Source organism: Botrytis porri (genome assembly GCF_014898465.1).
Source record: "Botrytis porri strain MUCL 3234 chromosome Unknown BPOR_017, whole genome shotgun sequence".
In the NCBI taxonomy this organism is placed as follows: Eukaryota; Fungi; Ascomycota; class Leotiomycetes; order Helotiales; family Sclerotiniaceae; genus Botrytis; species Botrytis porri.
Window position 1 is genome coordinate 478,895 of NW_024066091.1, and position 18,744 is coordinate 497,638.

General features: G+C 36.8%; 2 protein-coding genes across 2 annotated transcripts; both read right to left on the reverse strand.

The window, feature by feature from the left end:
• Positions 1-17: 17 nt before the first annotated feature.
• On the reverse strand, positions 18-1,923 carry EAF01_010676 (uncharacterized protein; the record flags this gene model as incomplete). The annotated part of the gene is made up of 3 exons (XM_038918933.1): positions 18-719; positions 1,618-1,864; positions 1,895-1,923. 3 exons carry the CDS (start codon positions 1,921-1,923, stop codon positions 18-20), a joined length of 978 nt encoding a protein of 325 aa, XP_038765636.1.
• A 10,129-nt stretch (positions 1,924-12,052) lies between these two features.
• Positions 12,053-14,796, reverse strand: EAF01_010677 (uncharacterized protein; the record flags this gene model as incomplete). Its single annotated transcript, XM_038918934.1, has 4 exons — positions 12,053-12,157; positions 12,214-12,548; positions 12,601-13,927; positions 13,993-14,796. 4 exons carry the CDS (start codon positions 14,794-14,796, stop codon positions 12,053-12,055), a joined length of 2,571 nt encoding a protein of 856 aa, XP_038765637.1.
• Positions 14,797-18,744: the final 3,948 nt, after the last annotated feature.

Sequence of the window (18,744 nt, forward strand, 5' to 3'; positions counted from 1 at the left end):
GGAAGCGAGCTAAGGAATCATGTAAGGCCCCCCCAACAAGTAAATCTAGTTTCAGAACCAGTATCATCCACTTCAAAGACAGAGCTGATTTTCTCTTTAGAAAACTCGATCGGTTCGCTTTCCTCGTCATCTGAATCATAAAACGGAAGGTGCATTCTCCAATCTTCCTCCGACTCAAATTGCTTGTAAACAACGATTGCCAGTGCTGTGTTACAGTGAGAGATGGCGTGTCGGTTGTGGTGCTTCAATTGAAATTTGCATACTGTTAGACAATACTTACACTGCAAAAGCCCCGATTGAATATCCTGAGATTTGTTCTTCTCGTCGGTGCCGGTTTTTTCCTGACAAGGTAGTTGTAATGCTGACCATATATCTTCAGCTCTACTGTAGGCACGGTATAATGTGGCGCGGAAGTTAAAACCATCTTTCTCGAAATTAAGATGAGGGCAAATAGGTATATAAACAAGTGCTCCGACACTTTGACATTTCCCATTGTAATTCATGAATTTCCGGGTGAATAGGGAACCATTCTCCAAACGGCATTCTCCTCTCTTCTCTGTTGTCACATTTTTGGAAAACCTATCATGGGAGTAGTTCTCGGGTGCTGACAAAAGTCTTATGAGCCGCTGGGTTTGGGCGTCGTTACCAAAAACGCGGTGGTTTTTCAATGCCATATTAGAAATGGTGACACCAAAGTTCTTGTGAATATACACATCCATCTCGCGCGATTGATCTTCTTTTAAACAAGCTGGTATCGTATCAAATGGTGGAAGTCGAGAAACCCTCAGGGTCGGTTGAAAATCCATCCCCCCTATGGTGGCAGAATCAGTACTTAACGAAGTGGACTCTTTATTATTATAATAAATTCTTTAATCCTTTAATTATATATTGAATAAATCGTTTTTAAAGTATTAATATAATTAATCTAAATCTTTATAGTTTACAAAGCTTATTTTAATCAATAGGATCTTAATGAATTTCTTGAATTTCGAAAGCTAATTCTAACTTTTAATTTAAAACAATTATTTTCAAATAAAAAGATTCATTTATATTAAAATCAGATTATATTATTTATTAATATATTCTATATTATATAGTATAATGATAAAGCTTTTAATTAAAGAATAAATCGAAGGTGAAGTAATATAATTGATGAACAAACCTCTCTTTAGACTTTCAACTAATATCTTTTATTCATTCTAGTTTCTACACTCATTCCCCTTCTTCTTTTTCTTAATTTATATTTATTTTTATAACCTCGTTTTAGCTTTTATACACATACTCTTTCGTTTATCTTTTTTACAACTTTAATATTCAAAGATTTTAAAATCTTAAAGGCTTTTAAGAGCTCTTATTTTCTTATTTTCTATTAAAATTCAATAATAAACAGATCGCATTTTGTGCCAATAATATTTGCTATTAATAAAATCAATGTTTTATTGATAATGAAAGAGATATTAATATCGTTATAAATATAATAGAAATTTATATAGGGATTTATATTGAATTTCTTTTTGTCTGTAATATTAACTTTGCCACCACAGGGCTCAGTAATAAGACTTTTTGGTATATCTCAGCATTTCGTATGCTATGAAGCTTTCTGTAGAAAGTACAAACGATTTGATCTTGAAGATCATGTTCCAAAAGATTCAGGAATTCCAGCGTGTCGTCTTTCGAAGTCTTCAGGCCATCGATATATTGCGTTCCAATCACCAAGCCAATTTGTCGACAAGTGAGGAAAAAGGATCTAGCCGATGCAGGGGTAAGATGTTTAGCAAAAAGTTGCATAAAATCGTCTGGAACTATGCGCAAAGGCGAGTTTTTCAAGGCATCTGATGGATTTGGCACCGAGGCGGCAAGATTTCTATTCAATCAAAATGGATTTTGTCGAAACAGAACGAGGTGTGGTTTAATACCATCCATTTCGGGAATGGGTCTAGATATTATTGAAGTCGTAGATGTTGAAAAAATCGATGTATTTGCAAATGAGTAGTGACAGAAGGGGGTTGAAGAATGCCCTTATGTGAGAGGATGTACTAGTTAGCAGTGGCTGGCTTGTATTGGCCAAACTAGCTACAGCGAGTATGGTCACCTGATTGATTGGGAGTTTATAGCCGTATGATAATTTCTCTACTAGAGATATATAGATGAGGATAAACTACTAACTATCTTAAATCATTCATGTGTAGGTACAGCGGTAGTAGTGAATGCCACCTCCAATAAGTTCAATCATGTTTGTCGAAACCACCCAAATCCTTAGCCTAGAGGTGGCCAAGCTGATACACTATTCGTAGTCTTGGTATTCACTTGCGAAAATTCCAGAATTGGGTTCTATATTAGAATCAGAATCGGGTAAGCCCTTCCCATTTTGCAAAAAACCAGAAGCTCCTTCTGGGCTCAAAAAAGCTATCTCGACTGCGCCTTCTGAAATAATGATCATAGAAGGTAATCATTTCTTAAACGTCCAACTTTGACAAGTAAACAACTTGAGATTAGAGTAAGGACTTGGAGAAGCATTTCCCCTCTGTATTTATAGAAGTCTGTCAAAAACATTCAGCTGGTGTCATTCTTAAATAGCTACGTATTCTATTAGTGCTCTATTATGAATCTCAAGTGCTGATACTTTGGTGTCCTACGTTGGAGTTAGTCTATGTTGGATGTTGAAGAGTTTAAAAGGGTTTATTTGGGGTTGGTTGGATGCTTAGTACTTGAACTACCGTATGACCTTTGATAGCGAGAAAGTAGAGTAAAGCATGCCAATGATTTGTGTGTTATTAAAATTTTGTATCAAATTCACCGTTTGGGTCTTAAGAAAGCATTTGTACCGTACACAACAAGTTTGAATCAGGTAAGACGATGGCAACTCGGCTGCAAGATAATTTCCTGAAGATATCAGCCCATTCTGTCCGTCTGCACTCGCGATATCTAAGGGTCGCTTGGGATTCTTGAAGCTCTGATTCAACATGAGTATTTTGAACAGAAGGACTCTTTTGATTCTTTTTTCTAGGTGATTTGAGTATGAAGTTATTATCAAAATGCAGCTTCACTTCCTGGTTTTACCAAACACGAGAACGAGGAGTGTGAAGATCAAATCAGTTGAACTCACCATCTACATCCGAGCTCCATAGTACGCACCACCCACTGCAGGCTGAACAATGTGAGAACTTACAAAGGGAACAGATTCTTTTCCACATGGGATTGCAAGGAAAATGAAAGGCAAAAGTTTTCATCAAGGACTGGGGTGATGGTACGCCTTGAGCTTGGCAGGTGTTTCAACCCAGGATATGCAAATTGTAATTTACAACTTTATAGTTCCTTCAAGTAAAAGCAGGAAAGTACAATGAACTAAATGCATTGGAGGGTAGTGATGGCAAAAAGCTGTAAGATGAGATGACGACAATAACAAATAGCTATTATCAATCTCATTGCCTCGAAGAAGATTAGGCAACGAATACTATTTTTGCACAAGTCTTTCTCTCCATTGATAATTTTAGACTTAATAGGAACATTTAACAAATATCTGAGCCTTCTCGCTAGGTCTTGGAGTCCAGGTCTCGTAGTCAACCAGATAAGTCTCCTTTCCTCGTTTGATCCATCTAAATCTTCAATCTAGAGGGAGCTTCAATGATCATCAAGTGGCCGAAAAAGGAAGAATTTGGTCAGCTTGTGCTGGGGTAGTAAGCTTTGACAGGAGCAGTAGAGTTATGGATTTTATGGTATCCATAGAGGGGAGGGGAGAGTGTCGTTTGCTAATCTTATATCGTTGAATGAGAATACGAGGCTCTTCACTTCTTCCGAGATCTCGGCTTCAAGCAGCTACAGGAATGTTATAAATAAACACACAGACATCTTCCAGCCGACATAATGCGCGGGCGGCGGGTTCGATTTTAAAAACAACAACATGCTCGGTGGGAGCGAGATTTGTTTGACATCACCAGTTTCCAAGAAGAGTAAAGAGATTGATAATACCAGAGTACTCGTGTGCGAATTGGTATTTCGAGATTTAGAAACTAATAAGTATCTTTCCGTTAGAGAATGATAGTAGAAGAATGGGAAAGTGATAATAGGAGATTCTTGTTGCCACTAGACTTGAAGATACGCGGTACTTGAGATGCTACTAGCAATACAAGAACCTTACAGTTTTGGGGCCCTGTTGACCTAGCTTGCTAGTTCTTACAGAATTATCAAACCTAAGGTCTATATAATGATGGAATCAAAGCTTTGAGGCATGGCCTTCGACTCCTGCAGCGTATTTTATATCCGAAAATTTATAAAAAGTTACGATCGAGATAGTGAATACCAGGAAAATCCAAAGCCAACTAGGCCATTTCCCCGCCCGCAATTTGACTGTAGATACTTTGCATTCTCGAGTTCACCTTGAAACTTAGATACATGAATCACGGACCATAACCGGAGATCGATATATATTGCAAACAGAGTATGCATTCCTTCGGCAATAGGCATTGAACAGTCTTAGCCCAAACTTTCTATGCTCTGCATTAGACATAAATCCACCGTACTAATATCAAAAATAGTACGGGAGCCAAGACACATCTCACGTGAAGTGATCGATGGCGGGTATATTCGGCGGGCGAGTTTGTAGAAAGAATATTTGCAATCAAAGACTTGACGACAGCGAGATTACTATCGAGCTATCACGGTTCGTAGTAAATCCTTCACAGACACTCACATTCAAATTGATGGCGCTCATATTTGAAGAACAGCGCTTACAAGTTGTCGCCCTTTGTAATATTTGACGTCAGAAAGAAGCATACGATAACTTCTCATTCCCATTACTCCCAATAAATTTGCATAAAATCGATATGTTTCATCTAGAGACAAAAAAACACTCCTCAAGACCATGTAACAGTATCTGTTTAGTATTCGTATCACAACGATACAATCTCAAAATTCCCAACCCTCAATATATAACATTCCATTCATCTATCCATCTCACCCCCACCCGAAGCCCGCCCCCACGTCCCTCGCTTAAAATTTCTTCTAACAAAATTCTCTTCACCCCACGTTTCAAAGTTGTAACATATTTTTAGAGAGGCATCCGACATATATCATTCCATCAAATATCCGGCATGGTGTAGTGGCTAGCATTTCCGCCTCTCATTCGAAGCTTGCCAGCTTCAATCAAGTCGCGGGAGACCGGGGTTCAATTCCCCGTACCGGAATTTCTTTTGCGAATTTTTTTGGGGTGCAGGTGTCTTGGGGTATATTCTTTTAGGTTGTAGATCTTTTGCTATTGGTTGGTATAAATTAGATACTCAATCACGTATTTGCAAATGGACAGCAAAAAGAATGAGAAGAGGACAAAAGCTTCTACAGGACTAATGAGGGAGGTTAGACGTTGCTGGTCTATTTTTGTAAAGTTTTTGAGTGCACATCATCCGATATATTCACATATTCATTGTAAGTAGGTAGTAGGTAAGATTGAAATAAATTTTATTAATATAATGAAGTTGTTGTCACTTATTTACTCAATACACTCACTCATTGTCAATCCCCAAGAGCGAACCTCGGCTATTGTCCTTAATCAGCTACTATCGAAAAACCCATCAACAACGAATCTTACCATCAGCTTTGCGGAAAAACTCCTTACTTACTCCATGACATATTCTCCAAAGATATCAATCACCGCGTCGCAGAAGCAGCTGTTCTACACGCGACCATTCCATTAATCCATTCTTGCACAGTGACCTGCCGATGGGCTACAGAAAAGAAAAGATGGAGAAAGCAAGACAGACAACTTTCATATCTCTGTATTTAGTATTCCAACACAAATCACAAAACTCGATGATTCACTTCCATGTATGTTTCAAGGGTCGGTCAGGTGTTAGAGAGTGAATCCCAACTAATCACCAGATAACCTCAGTCATGTGCATTAGCATACTAATTAAGTACAGAAGGTGTCACGGTATACACGTGATCGCATCCGATCGGGCTAGTATAACACTAAGCTCCAAGCTGATCGGATATATAGCTTTATAGTATACTCTTTTTAATTTTATAGCTTTTAATTCTAAAATTGATTTTTAAATGTTTATTAGGTTTATTATATTATTAAAAGTTCTTTTAAATAAAAAATAAAATAATATTAATATATACTTATAAATAAAGTCTTTATATATATTCTATTTATTTCTGTTTAAATATATTGTTTTTACTTTTTTATTTATATATAAATCTTTTTATTATTATTTAAAAATGTTATCTTTTTTCTTATCTTTAATTTCTTAGCTATAAATTATAATTCGATAAATCTTATAATTATAGAATTTTATAGCAAAGTGATTTGTTAATAGAATAAAATCTCGTTTTTATACTTTTTAATTCTTAAGTATACTCCTATCACTTAAACATTTTCTCAATCGAAACCCTTTTTCCTTAATCCTGAAAAATTTAATAATAATTTTCAGAAATTTGATACATAATTATTTTTAATTCAAGTAAAATTATAAATAAACGATATTACAATTGATAACTTTACTACTCAATTTTATTATATTTATTTCAATCTCGAATCTTATATATAAGCTATAATACTACCTCAGCTTTCTTTTTTTAATCAAAACATTCCCTTAAATTATATAATAATTCTAAATTGATTTATACACATTTATAATAATTTGAATAAAGTGTAGGAAGCTAAAGATAAATTATTTAATTTTAAATAAGAAATTAATTTTTTATATATTTATATTATAAAGCAAAAGATTAAAACTAATCTGATTCGAATAAGATCTTAATTTTTTGTAATAAACTTAATATTATTTTTAGAAATCGTTTTTCTTAATAGCTTTTATTAATTCATTCATATTTCAACTTTGTTTAGATTATATAATAATTAATTATATATATAGTAAATAAATTCCTTATATTATTCTATTCTAATAAACCTAGAATCCTATATTTATTGTAGAATTCATTTCATTTTTGAAATTACGATTCAATGGATATTAGTAATTTTAATGTCCTTAATAATTTTAATATCTTTTTAGATAAAGCCGATTGCACTTCGATTCTATTCTGCATCAAAGCGCTTGAGTTTTCCTTTATTAAAAGAACTCAATTATATAACGTGTTTTATCAGTGAGTAGGTCATATCAGTGAGTAGGTTACTTTCACTTCAATTTATTCTCTTCTTTTTCAACATATGTTTTATCAACAATTTATAATAAATTCGAATATTCAAGAAGCCTATATACTCTTTACTATTGAAGCTATTCAAAAAAACAAAAAAATAAACATTCGAAAAGCTGTGAAGATGTATAATATCCTGAATACAACATTACAATATAGAATTAATAATTCTATTCCTCATTCCAAATGTTGATCTAAATCTAATAATTTTTTAGAATTAGAGGAGAATATTATTTCTGAATATATAATCGATATGGATATAAGAGGATTTCCATTTAAATTAAGAAATATGGAAGATATGGTGAATTATATTTTCGAATTGAAGGGTACAAAGCATATTAAAAAGCTTTAAGCACATTAATTTGTAAAGTGTTAAATCAAATTAAAGACACATTTTAGTCATGTTTATGACTTTCAAAAAGCTTTTTATAAAAATCTTAAGCTTATTGAAGAGTAGTTTCAATTGGTTGCAAATATACAAGCAAAATATAGTATTTTGGATGGCGATTTTTATAATTTTGATGAAACAGACTTTATGATGAGTATAATATACCCCGAAATGATAATAATTAGTACTAAACGAAATGGCAGAAGTAAGGCAATATAGCCAGGCAATAGAGAATGGGCTACAGTAATTATATATGGTAATGAGAAGGGTGAAACTATACTCCCATTTCTAATGGTTCAAGGACAGGTTCATCTTTCCAATTAGTATATCGAAACCGATTTTCCTGTGGATTAGGCTATTAAATCTACATCTAATGGATGAACAAACAATAAAATAGGTTTAAAATAGTTGAAACACTTCAACAAGTATATTAAGAATCGAAGAAAGGGCAGATATTGAATGTTGATATTAGACAGGTATAAAAGCTATAAATCAAGAGCTTTTCAAGTATATTACAAAGAGAACGATATTATATACTTAAGTCTACTATCACATTCAAATTATTTAATTCAACCACTTGATATGGGCTGTTTTAGCAATCTGAAACATTCATATAATGATTAAATTAATGAATTTATCAAGGCACATATTAATCATATTTTGAAGGTTGAATTCTTTATAGCTTTTAAAACTATATATAAAGAATCAATCATCTTTTAGAATATAAAATCAGAATTTCAAAGAATAGATTTAATTCTATTTAATTCTATAACTATACTCTCGAAATTAGATATTCAAATTCGTATATCTACCCCCCCTCTTTCAATCTAAATCAATGGATCTTTTAAACCCCTTGTAATTCAATTGAAGCTTTTTCTTAATCAATATTAATTAAATTTTGAATAACTTATTATCATTCAAGCTCCCCTACACCTATATTTGAGACTATATTAACTTTAGCTAAAGGTATAAAAAGATTAGTTTATAAGAATATACTTTTAAATACAAAGATTTATATACTTTGAACAGCAAATAAGACATTAAGTAAAACATTGACACACGAAAAAAACCTAATTGCATCAAGAAGGAATGCTTATTGAATAAAAGGCTCTTAATATATTATCTCAATAAAAGATTGATATTCAGATTTAATACAACAAGTATCAAAAAGGGAGGAATCCTAATAAAGAAGTATCTTTTAATCGATATTGTAATAAATATAAAAAGACAGGTTATAATATAAGAATCTATCAAAATGATATAATAGATTCTAGATTATTAGAATCTTTATAGTTTCAATCAATTGATTTTGTTATTATTGAATAATATGATTTTAAATAAGTGAATTGAGGTGAAAGTGATCCACTTACTGATATGACCCACTCACTGATAAAACATGTTAAGGAAAATAAATATATTTAATACAGAAGTGCTTTTTATTAGATACGATCCTACCCGCTTGATCTACATCAAGGTGTTCGAGATCGAAAAAAACCTATCCTAATTATTATACTTACTCCTATTAACTTTTATAATAATAATAATAATAATAATAAGGATTTAGGTAAGGTAATTAATAATTGATATTTTGAAGATTGCTTAGAAAAAGTATAAGCTTTTATTAATACTTTTTATTTGATAATAATGTATTTAATCTTTTAAGATATTTTACAAAAAATTGATAAAGAAAATAATAATAATAATAATAAAAATGAGTTTTATTAATTATATTTTATATTTAAATCATTTGTTTAAAATGAATTCGAAATAAAAATTTTAAAAGAGGAAGGTAGAATTATAGTATATACATAATTATATCCGATTGAGCTAGTATAACATTAAGCTTCGAATTAATCACATATATAGCTCTATAGTATATTCTCTTTAGTTCTATAACTTTTAATTCTAAGGTTGATCTTTAAATGTTTGTTAGGTTTGTTATAGAAGGTAGTGGATAAGGGTACATTCGGATCACTTTTTTGAAATTATTAGAGCTCAATTATTTGTCAAATAATTCAAATAACTTTAAATATTTTATTAGAATATATGTGCTATTCGGATTAGAATAAATTATACAAAATATTATCTTAATATTTAAAATTTGATGAGTCATTAGAAATCCTAATAAATTTCAATTCCTAATATATTTGATTTAATATAGTGTTCAGTAAATATTAATATATTCAAATACTATTTAAATTATATATTATATATTTATAATTATAATGAAGGAATAAAAAGAAAGATTAAATAATAAGATTTTTATAAAAATAGTATAAATGAAAATAATTAAAAAAGTTTTGAGATGTTATTTTTCTTTTAAATATTAATTATAAAGCTTGAAAATCAAGCTTTATAATTACTATATAGGAAAAGCTTAAAACATTTATAAAATAATTATTTGAATTTAAATAATTCCTAATAATTTATTTTATTATATATCATATTTAATAAATATTATTATTTGATAAATAAATAAAGTCAAATAATTTCAAATAGTTTTTTTAAATTCTTAAATTCGAAATAAATATTTCACTACATATCACATTCGATAAACATATTATTTTATATTATTTACTAAATAAATGTTGTCGAATAATTGAAATAAAGTGATTCGAACGCACCCTAAGTCTACAAAACCCACCATCTCCAACTACAGAAAAATGTTTACAAGAATTTTCCATGTAGGCATCACATCAATAGTAGGCATATTTAACAACATGGCATTCAGATACACGCTATATCTTTATTAGTATTTACTTCTTGCGCCATACCATCATTCCATTCTATCCTAAACATCAAAAGACAACAGTAAACATAAACCCACAGTATCCATACCCAACCATCTCCCATCTCCATCCTACGTCCAATTCCCCCTCCTCTCCTCCCCAACTCCCTCTCTTAAATATAGAACCACAATCAAGTCCAAACATTCGCGTCTACTCCCCATGACCTCCTAAGTCGATATCAAATTGAGCCTTTCCCTCCAATATCCCTCCCACAAAACCCTCTCCCCCTCTCTATATAACAATAACAACCCCTCAGATCCCTTTCACCACCACTCCGCCCACCTAGCCCTCCTCCTCACACAATCACATCATATCCATATCCATATCCCCAATCCATTCACCACAACACCAATAGCTCATACTTCCCATCTCTCCATCTCCCCCATCCACTCATCCCCCCATCCGTCCTCCCACCCAAATCAAAAACTTCCTCACTCCACACAATACAATAGCTACCTACCTACCTTGCTTCGCAGCTATAGAGTAAACACCAGAATTTCCCTCCAAATCCCCCCCCCCCCCCCCCCCAAAAAAAACACCGTAAGTTCAAGCACCCACCCACCGCGAAGCTACAAAATTAATATACCCTCTATCTAAACCATCCAGCTTTCAAAAATTTCACGTCTTCTTCTTTCTCTCAGAAAGCCACCAAACACAATAGCCATTCTTCACATTATTGTATCCTCGATTCCTATTATCACTCCTGCAAAAGATACTAATAAGAAGTATGACACAGAAGCGTTTACACTTACCTTCCAAGATATTCACAATCTACACATCAGCCGATACATCAGACGAAAATGAAGTGACATCCCTCTTTGTTTTTGACTACTATCAACTGTACTCATTCAACATCTAATCCATTCTCCCATCCCCGAAAGCTAAATCTCATTCCCACCTTTCCACATCACCCACTCAAAATCCCACCCTAAAGAAGAAAAACCACCCCAACAAACATTCAAGAAAAAAAGTCCGCGAGGATGACCGAACAAGGCTCCACCATTAATACAAATGCCCTATTCCGTTCCGTCACCCTCAACTTCTAATTGCCTATCCAATCCTCCAAACATAAAGGGTAAAAGGCGGAAAAAGTAAATTTTTGAAGTCAATCAGGATATCATATATTCGCCAATCATTCATCGACCGCCCATCAACTCTTCTAATGTGTTCCATGATATCCTTATCAAATCCAATGGTGATACCAAATCCTCCCAGACTCCTCCACGGAGAGCCCTACATCTCATATATGTAAAAAAGTTTTTCCATCTCCACCTAACCTGAGAGAAAAGAAAAAAGTAAATTGAAAAAAGGGTTGTGCAATGGTGTAAATATAGAAGAACAAAATAGCCAAAGGTCGCAATTCGCAAATACCAACTTTTGCTTGCTGCAAATGCCGAAATTGGTTGCGGTCAAAAAGCGCTTAACGATTTAGAAATTCTTGCTGTGCTTTGCTTTGCACACCATATATCCAGGTGTGTGCATTAATCTATGAAAAGCCCCAGATTCAAAGAAGAACGTGTATTCCAAAGTAAGGGTAATATAATGGCTCCATGTGCTCTATCAACGGAAGCAAACATATGCGACCAGCAGAGAAGGTCATTTCATGCCATGTTCACCAAAAACGCCAAGAGGATAAAGCCAATTTCTTTGCTCCATGCAAAGATTGCGGCGCCAACATCATGTTTTGAGTTCATTATTCGTTCATGGTTCAACTTTGTGAAGATCATGATAGTGCCTTCTGAGCCTTTTCTTGTGCTCGGGCATTGCGTGCAGATCGTACTAGAGGTGCCAATTGTATGAGGTCTGTGCATTGTTTCATGAAATCGTGCTACAAAAGATGATTTATTAGCCTCGGGCAATATTGATGTGAAGGAAGATATTTACCCTTAACAAATCATGGGCACTAGCTCGCTTTTCTGGGTCAACCTTAAGAGCAAAGTAAAGGAAATCACGGAAGACAATGCTTAATTCCTGTTCGTTCTTGATAGCAGGAGTGCCATTCGTCGCGATTAAGTATAAAGCTCTCAGGGGTGATTCGGTGAGGTAGGGAGGCTCTCCTTCAATCATTTCAATCGCCATAATACCAAGAGACCAGATATCAACTTTGCGTCCATATTCTTTGCGTGTGACAACTTCGGGCGCCATCCAGTATGGTGTACCAACCATGGTAGTACGTTTATTGTGAGCTTCGTTAATTTGGGCACAGAAGCCGAAATCAGCTGTAAAAGATATTAGCTTTAGTGTTACATGTTCGGAAGCTAGCAAACTTACTTAGTTTGATGTTTCCATCCATAGACAACAGAATGTTATCCGACTTGATATCACGATGAATGACTCCCTTGGAATGAAGATGTTGTAAACCCTTTAAAGTCTCCCGACAAACTGCTGCAATTTGACCTTCTGACATAATATTGAAAGTAACAACATCCGTCAAACTTCCACCCTCCATATATTCCATAATTACCCAAAGTTCTCCAGTAACCAAAAAACTATCAATAAAATTGACTATATTCGGATGAGAGCTGTCTTTCATGACAAGAATTTCGTTGATGATCAAATCTTTCTTTGGTTGTTGTTCGAGATTCATTTGTTTGATGGCTACCAATCGATTTGTCCCTCGCTCATAGCCAGTGTAGACACCACCAGATGCACCTTGCCCAATCTTCGTGAGCTCCTTGTAGATATCTCGTGGGTCGCCCTCTGTGCAAATTTGTTTCAACCTGGCAACAATGTCAAAGCCGGTGCTTTGTCGTGCTCGTTGCCTGGGACGTGGACCTGGTACTTGTCTAGCTTGTTGAATTGGGTGTGGAACACCATTCGCTGGGAATGGACCTTGAGGGGTTGGCGGAGTAGCTTGCTGAGTGGGCTTCTTGACGCTGATTGATCGGCTCATTGCCTGTTGAGCATGTTGCATTGCCTGCTCTTGATGGTGCATAATCTGTTGCTGGTAAACCTGTGGAGATGCTGGTACTGGAGTTGCATATGGTGATGTGCCGTTTACTTTTGAATTTGATCTTGATCTTGACCTGTGTTCTTCTGGGAGCATAGGACCGTTGTCTTGTACAGTTGGAGGGACGTATGCCAATGCCGGTAGATCATCACTTTGACGGGTCATTCCAATTCCTGAATCTTTACCAGCGGCAGGTGGCGGTGGTGCAATTCGAGTAGGCCCTTGCATGGACATAGGTGGCCTAGGGGCTGGTCTGCTGGGAACGAGCCCGTTGAGCTCAGGCTTAGGCTGAGAACCTACACCTTGAGTTCCGCGCGGAATAGGAGGCGGGGATCTTGGGTGTTCGAAACTCAACTCGTTGTTTAAGGGAAATCGAGGACTAGCTGGAGGACTCATCATCGGTGTCATTGAACCATAATTCGGGGTATTGAAGCTCGGGGACAATGGCAATGGCGCAGGCGCAGTGCGCGCCATAGTCATCTCTGGTACCTTTGCATGATCAAATTTGTCAAATATTTCTTCACCACCTTTATCCGTGTTCTCTTTATAAAAACCGACGATATCGACAATTGTTTGCGGATGTTGCTCTTGTTCTTTTTTCGTGATGCCACTTTCGTTGATCATACGCTGCCATTCTTTCGGCAACCCCTAGGAACCTGTCAGATACGGAATAGTTCTTTGGGGCGGGGCAATTCGTCATTGATTATACTTACAGTAAATTGACCAGTTGTGTTATCGTACCCAACGTGAGTAACATGGACGGGATTCTCAGGAGCGGAAATTTTGACTCCTCTAGGTGAGCCAACGCCAATGCTACTCATAAAACCAGAGAAGCCCGATTTTTTTCTCAGCATTCCAGATTTGGGTTCCTTGGTTTCATCCGAGTATCTTTTAGGACTGATGAGCTGGTTCTCACCCACGCGTGGAGGGGCTTTTTCGCTCATCGTATCGCCTGCGGTAAAACTTGCGGATTGCCGTAACTGTGGACTTACCATATATGCCGGACTCGTATGCGATGACTGTGGTGGTGGCGGGCGCCGCAAAGTATTTGGGGTACTAGAAGACTTTGTTGAATCGATGTGACTAAATAAACCAGAACTATCAAAGGGAGCACCGATAAAGTCTTCGGAACTCTTCTCACTTATTGGTCGCGATGGAATGGAACGGCGATTGTCATTCGCTCCTCCCATGCCTACGGGCTGAAGCACGAATTCTGATCCGGCCAGCACAGGAGAGGTGTTCGAATATTGATGCTCAAGAGACGAATTACTGGATGCGGGATGGGGAGAGGTAAGTTTTCGGGTATGACCTGGAGCGTAGTAAGATCTGGGGTAAGAAGGTGCCGATGGGGCTCGCTGTAAGCTTCCAGAGCTACGCTGACTCCGTAAAGATGTATGGAAGGAAAAAGATGAGCTGTCGTTTTGTCTTGCCTCGAATGAAGCTATAGCTTTGGATGGTGGTGGCCTTTTAGTTAACTTAGTTAACCTACGGCTGGTTGTTTTGATTTCCTGGTCCATATCTTTGGTCACTGCTCAGACCTTCGTTTGAACTTTGGGAGGTCCGCCGCTTTGAGTGGAGGACGAGTGTTTCGTAAATTGCCGTGACACTTTGAGCCAATCAAAACTGAAATCTGCATGCAATATCAAATTGGTACAGGGTAACGAGTGACGGGGTGGACTGTTTCTACTGTATCTCCTTGGTGTAAATCGAATCAATATTGGTACAGGAAAGTAGTACTGGAGTAGTTGTCGCCCAATGTTCGCTCAATGAAGGGGGGAAGAGGGTAAAGTAATGGTTCTTGCTGTTATTTGGTAGCGGACGGGAATTACCAGATAATCAGTATGGGTGTCGAGTATCTCTAGTTGAACAGTGCAGCAAAACACTATATATGATCGGAGTGTGGTTTGTAGATAAAATTGGCGGCCAAAATAATATCTGTGTAAGATGAATGGAGGTGAATCAATTTATGACGGGGGGATTGGGATTTCTTTTGTTGATATTGATGAATGATATAGCTAGGGGGTAGGAGGGTAGGAGGGTAGGAGGGTAGGAGGGTGGGAGGGTACTAGGTAGGTGTCTTGAAGGGGAGCGAGATTGTTCCAAAAGAGGGGAGGGAGTGGGAGGGGTATGGGATGAGTGAGTATAATGTATAATCGATTGTTCCGTGGTGCTGCTGCTGGTAGGTTGTAAGTGGTATATGATATAAAATGATTGATTGTAATGGCAACTCCTCGGATGAATGAATTACTGTGATCCTCTCCAAAAGGGTAACTGACGATGAACATCTCTTCTCTACCCCAATGCTTAATACGTTTTTATCGATCTCTTGAATCTTTGAACCCAATGATCAGTGTATGATAAGGTGGCTTCAACGGCGGTGGTTACCAGACCGAGACTCAGCGACGAGTGATTTGCCCAATGTATGGCAGGAGACAAAACCTTCGATAATTCCGAATCCTAGGCACGGTGCAGCGGTGCTAGGTACTGGGTAGACTGCTCGGCCGGTAGGGAAGGTAGGGAAGGTAGGGAAAGTAGGGAAGGTACCAAGAGGATTAAAATTCCTTGATTATATTCCCTGTTGAGTTGGAACGACTTGAACGTGGATTCGGAAAAGACTTTCAATTTTCTCCACTGCCCGACCTTTTTACGACCCTTTTCGCTGTCAGCTTAACCGATTTGACTGGGTACAACGAGAGGATGACTGGGTCATAAATTGGCTTGTAAATTGTAATCGTGATGAAATCTTGGGAAAGGAATGATCAATGGATTCTAGAAGGAAAGGAATGGGAAGAAGTAATATAAAGATTGAGTAATTTGAGTCCAGTTTTTAATGAAAGGATAGGATAGGGTGAATGAATTCTCTTGTAGATGAAATATAAGGAAGGGAGGTAGGCGGATGAGGGTAAGAAGGAGTCTGGAGTATATCCATCAATGATATTCAACCAATACACCAAAATATGAATCAATTCTGGAGACGATAAGGAGGAGAGACAAGAGAGGGGAAGGAAACGACTTTTTATATCAACATACTTACCAGATATCTATATTCATGATGAAAGCTATTGCACATATCTACCTACCAAGGGATGTTGTATCTACTACCAGTACCTACTTGATATCGTCTAGATCTCGTCTCCTTCTCTAACACTACCCACCTACCTGCCGATACATAGGAGAAACTAGATGCCAAAATTGCTCATTTCAATCAATTCTATGATAAATCAACCACACATAGATTAATGATAGTTAGTAGTACTAAATAAGTCTTTGGATAGCCTTCAGTTATCATACTACCGGTTAAAATCTCAAAATCTCTAAATTAAAAGGGAACAATTAGATCGTCGAAGGTTTTCGCCAGTGGTCAATTCCGTTTTTCTCCTGCGAATAGCCTCTCCCTCCCTCTATCTACCTACCTACGATTTAATGTCAACGCCAGTAATTACTACCCATAAGTTGCTCCATTTTTCGTACGGCATTTCAAACAAGCCTCGTTACCACAACATGTACATTACATGACACTAATGTACATCGACAGCATGTATCTAGTAGGGAGGTAATCACACCTAGAAATGTAATGATTTCCAAGGTTGTATTTGAAGGTCTCTAAGCCACCGTGTGATTGATCAAGTTGCCATACAAACTCTGCAGCCCATTTTCTCACTGGTATGTCTGGTAATCTAAACTTCCTTTCGACTACATTACTCAACCAATTATCTTGCAAACAGTCATATTCGTACTTGAACGCCTTCTAAGGTTCATGCAAAGACCCTGAATGGCTTCTAATAGTAGGTTACTGTTACCACACTCCAAAAGTATTACTTGAGGTTACTTGGCTTGCCTGGTTGCTATTCATCTAGAGCCTTTCTCGTCGGCTGGCTGAATTAAAATGAATTCTTGGGTAATCATTTGATATTGGATTTTCTTTCGTCACTTGTATTCCCTATCTTAACCACCACCTATCTAGTGGTTCACGTATTTCCCAGCTACACTATCTGGTAGCTTTCCCCAAAGAACAACCCACCACCACCACCACCACCATCACTTTGTTCCACCGGTTTGTTCGGACAAAATACCTACGAAAATTGTCAACATCCGATACCACACCTTCATATTCATTAGTGTACAAAGTACGTAACTGATATTAAGTCCCTAGTAATGAACTGTTGAAAACCGTTGGTGCAATGAATCAAAAATCCCCATAGCTTTCATGCTCCCGGCTTCTAGATTTTTGATCCCTTGAAGATCATCGTTTTCTCCTCCCCACCTGAGCGATAGTGACAATATTATCAGACGACTAAGGTGAATGAAGTTAACAGATACCACCGGAAAGACATATGAAGCTGTATCCCTGGTTCCGAGAGCAAGGATCTTTTCAATTTCACCTCCTTATCCTTACTCATAGATTCGAATTTGAAAGTCATAATGTGGTACAACAGTCTACAATCGCCAATTTTTTTTTTTCATCATTCATCGGGATCTTTCTCGCTTCTACATAAGGAGATATCCTCAGCCGTTGTATGCAATTGTACAGGTACAGCATACTATCACTTTCTTCTACAAATAGCCCGGATCGTTCTTATCCTCTGAATGCAACCTTTAGGTGACTTTCGATACAAATTGTTCTCTTATCCCCGAGATCTCAAACGAGACAGCTTCATCTACGCCCGCTATTGAGATAGTGGGGTCATACTCCTGGTTGCCGAAGTAACCATTATCTGCTCTGTAATTTCAAAATAGACAAAGGAAAAACGCCGTTACAATGTGGTATAGTACCTGCTCATGATATACAACAGTGCAGCGGACCTCTTGTACTGTTCTGTATAGAGTGGTGATATGTTACCTGGGGCAGGTGGGTGGGCTGACTCTGAGAGACGTCGAGACACCACATCTGCTACACAACAGGAGGGGTGATCCTCAATCGAATTTCGAACTGGATTCGAAGTCCATGACCATTCGACTATGTGACAAGCCATTTCGAGAGCACTCAGAGCTCAAAATCCTCTCCTCAAGACAGGAATAAAGTATAGCCACTTGGCACAGAAATTCATCAAGAAGCTCTCGCCTTGGCAGATATCTTTGAGTCTGAGGGTACTTTTCTTGCCAATTTGAATGCCATGTAAGTACATGTATGTATACCCAAGTGCTCTCTCCATGATGAAGCCACTCCAGCTCTACCTTCTCAAAAGCATCAGGTGCATCATCGTCGACCCTTTCACGTGCTATCTGATTAAGTCTTATACATTAATCGAATGCGAAGGGGAAATTTGCATGTGGACATACCCCTCAATTGTATTGACATTGAAAACCAGCGGGGAAGATTGAATAGAATCAGGCCCAGTACTAGGTCATGTTTATGTACCGTACTCATCATCGCTGAACCTGGTGAAATCAGTGCAATACATACTAGAATCCAACATGCAAGCTTTTATGATTTGGTAAGAATTTGAAGCGTTCATTCTTAGTTA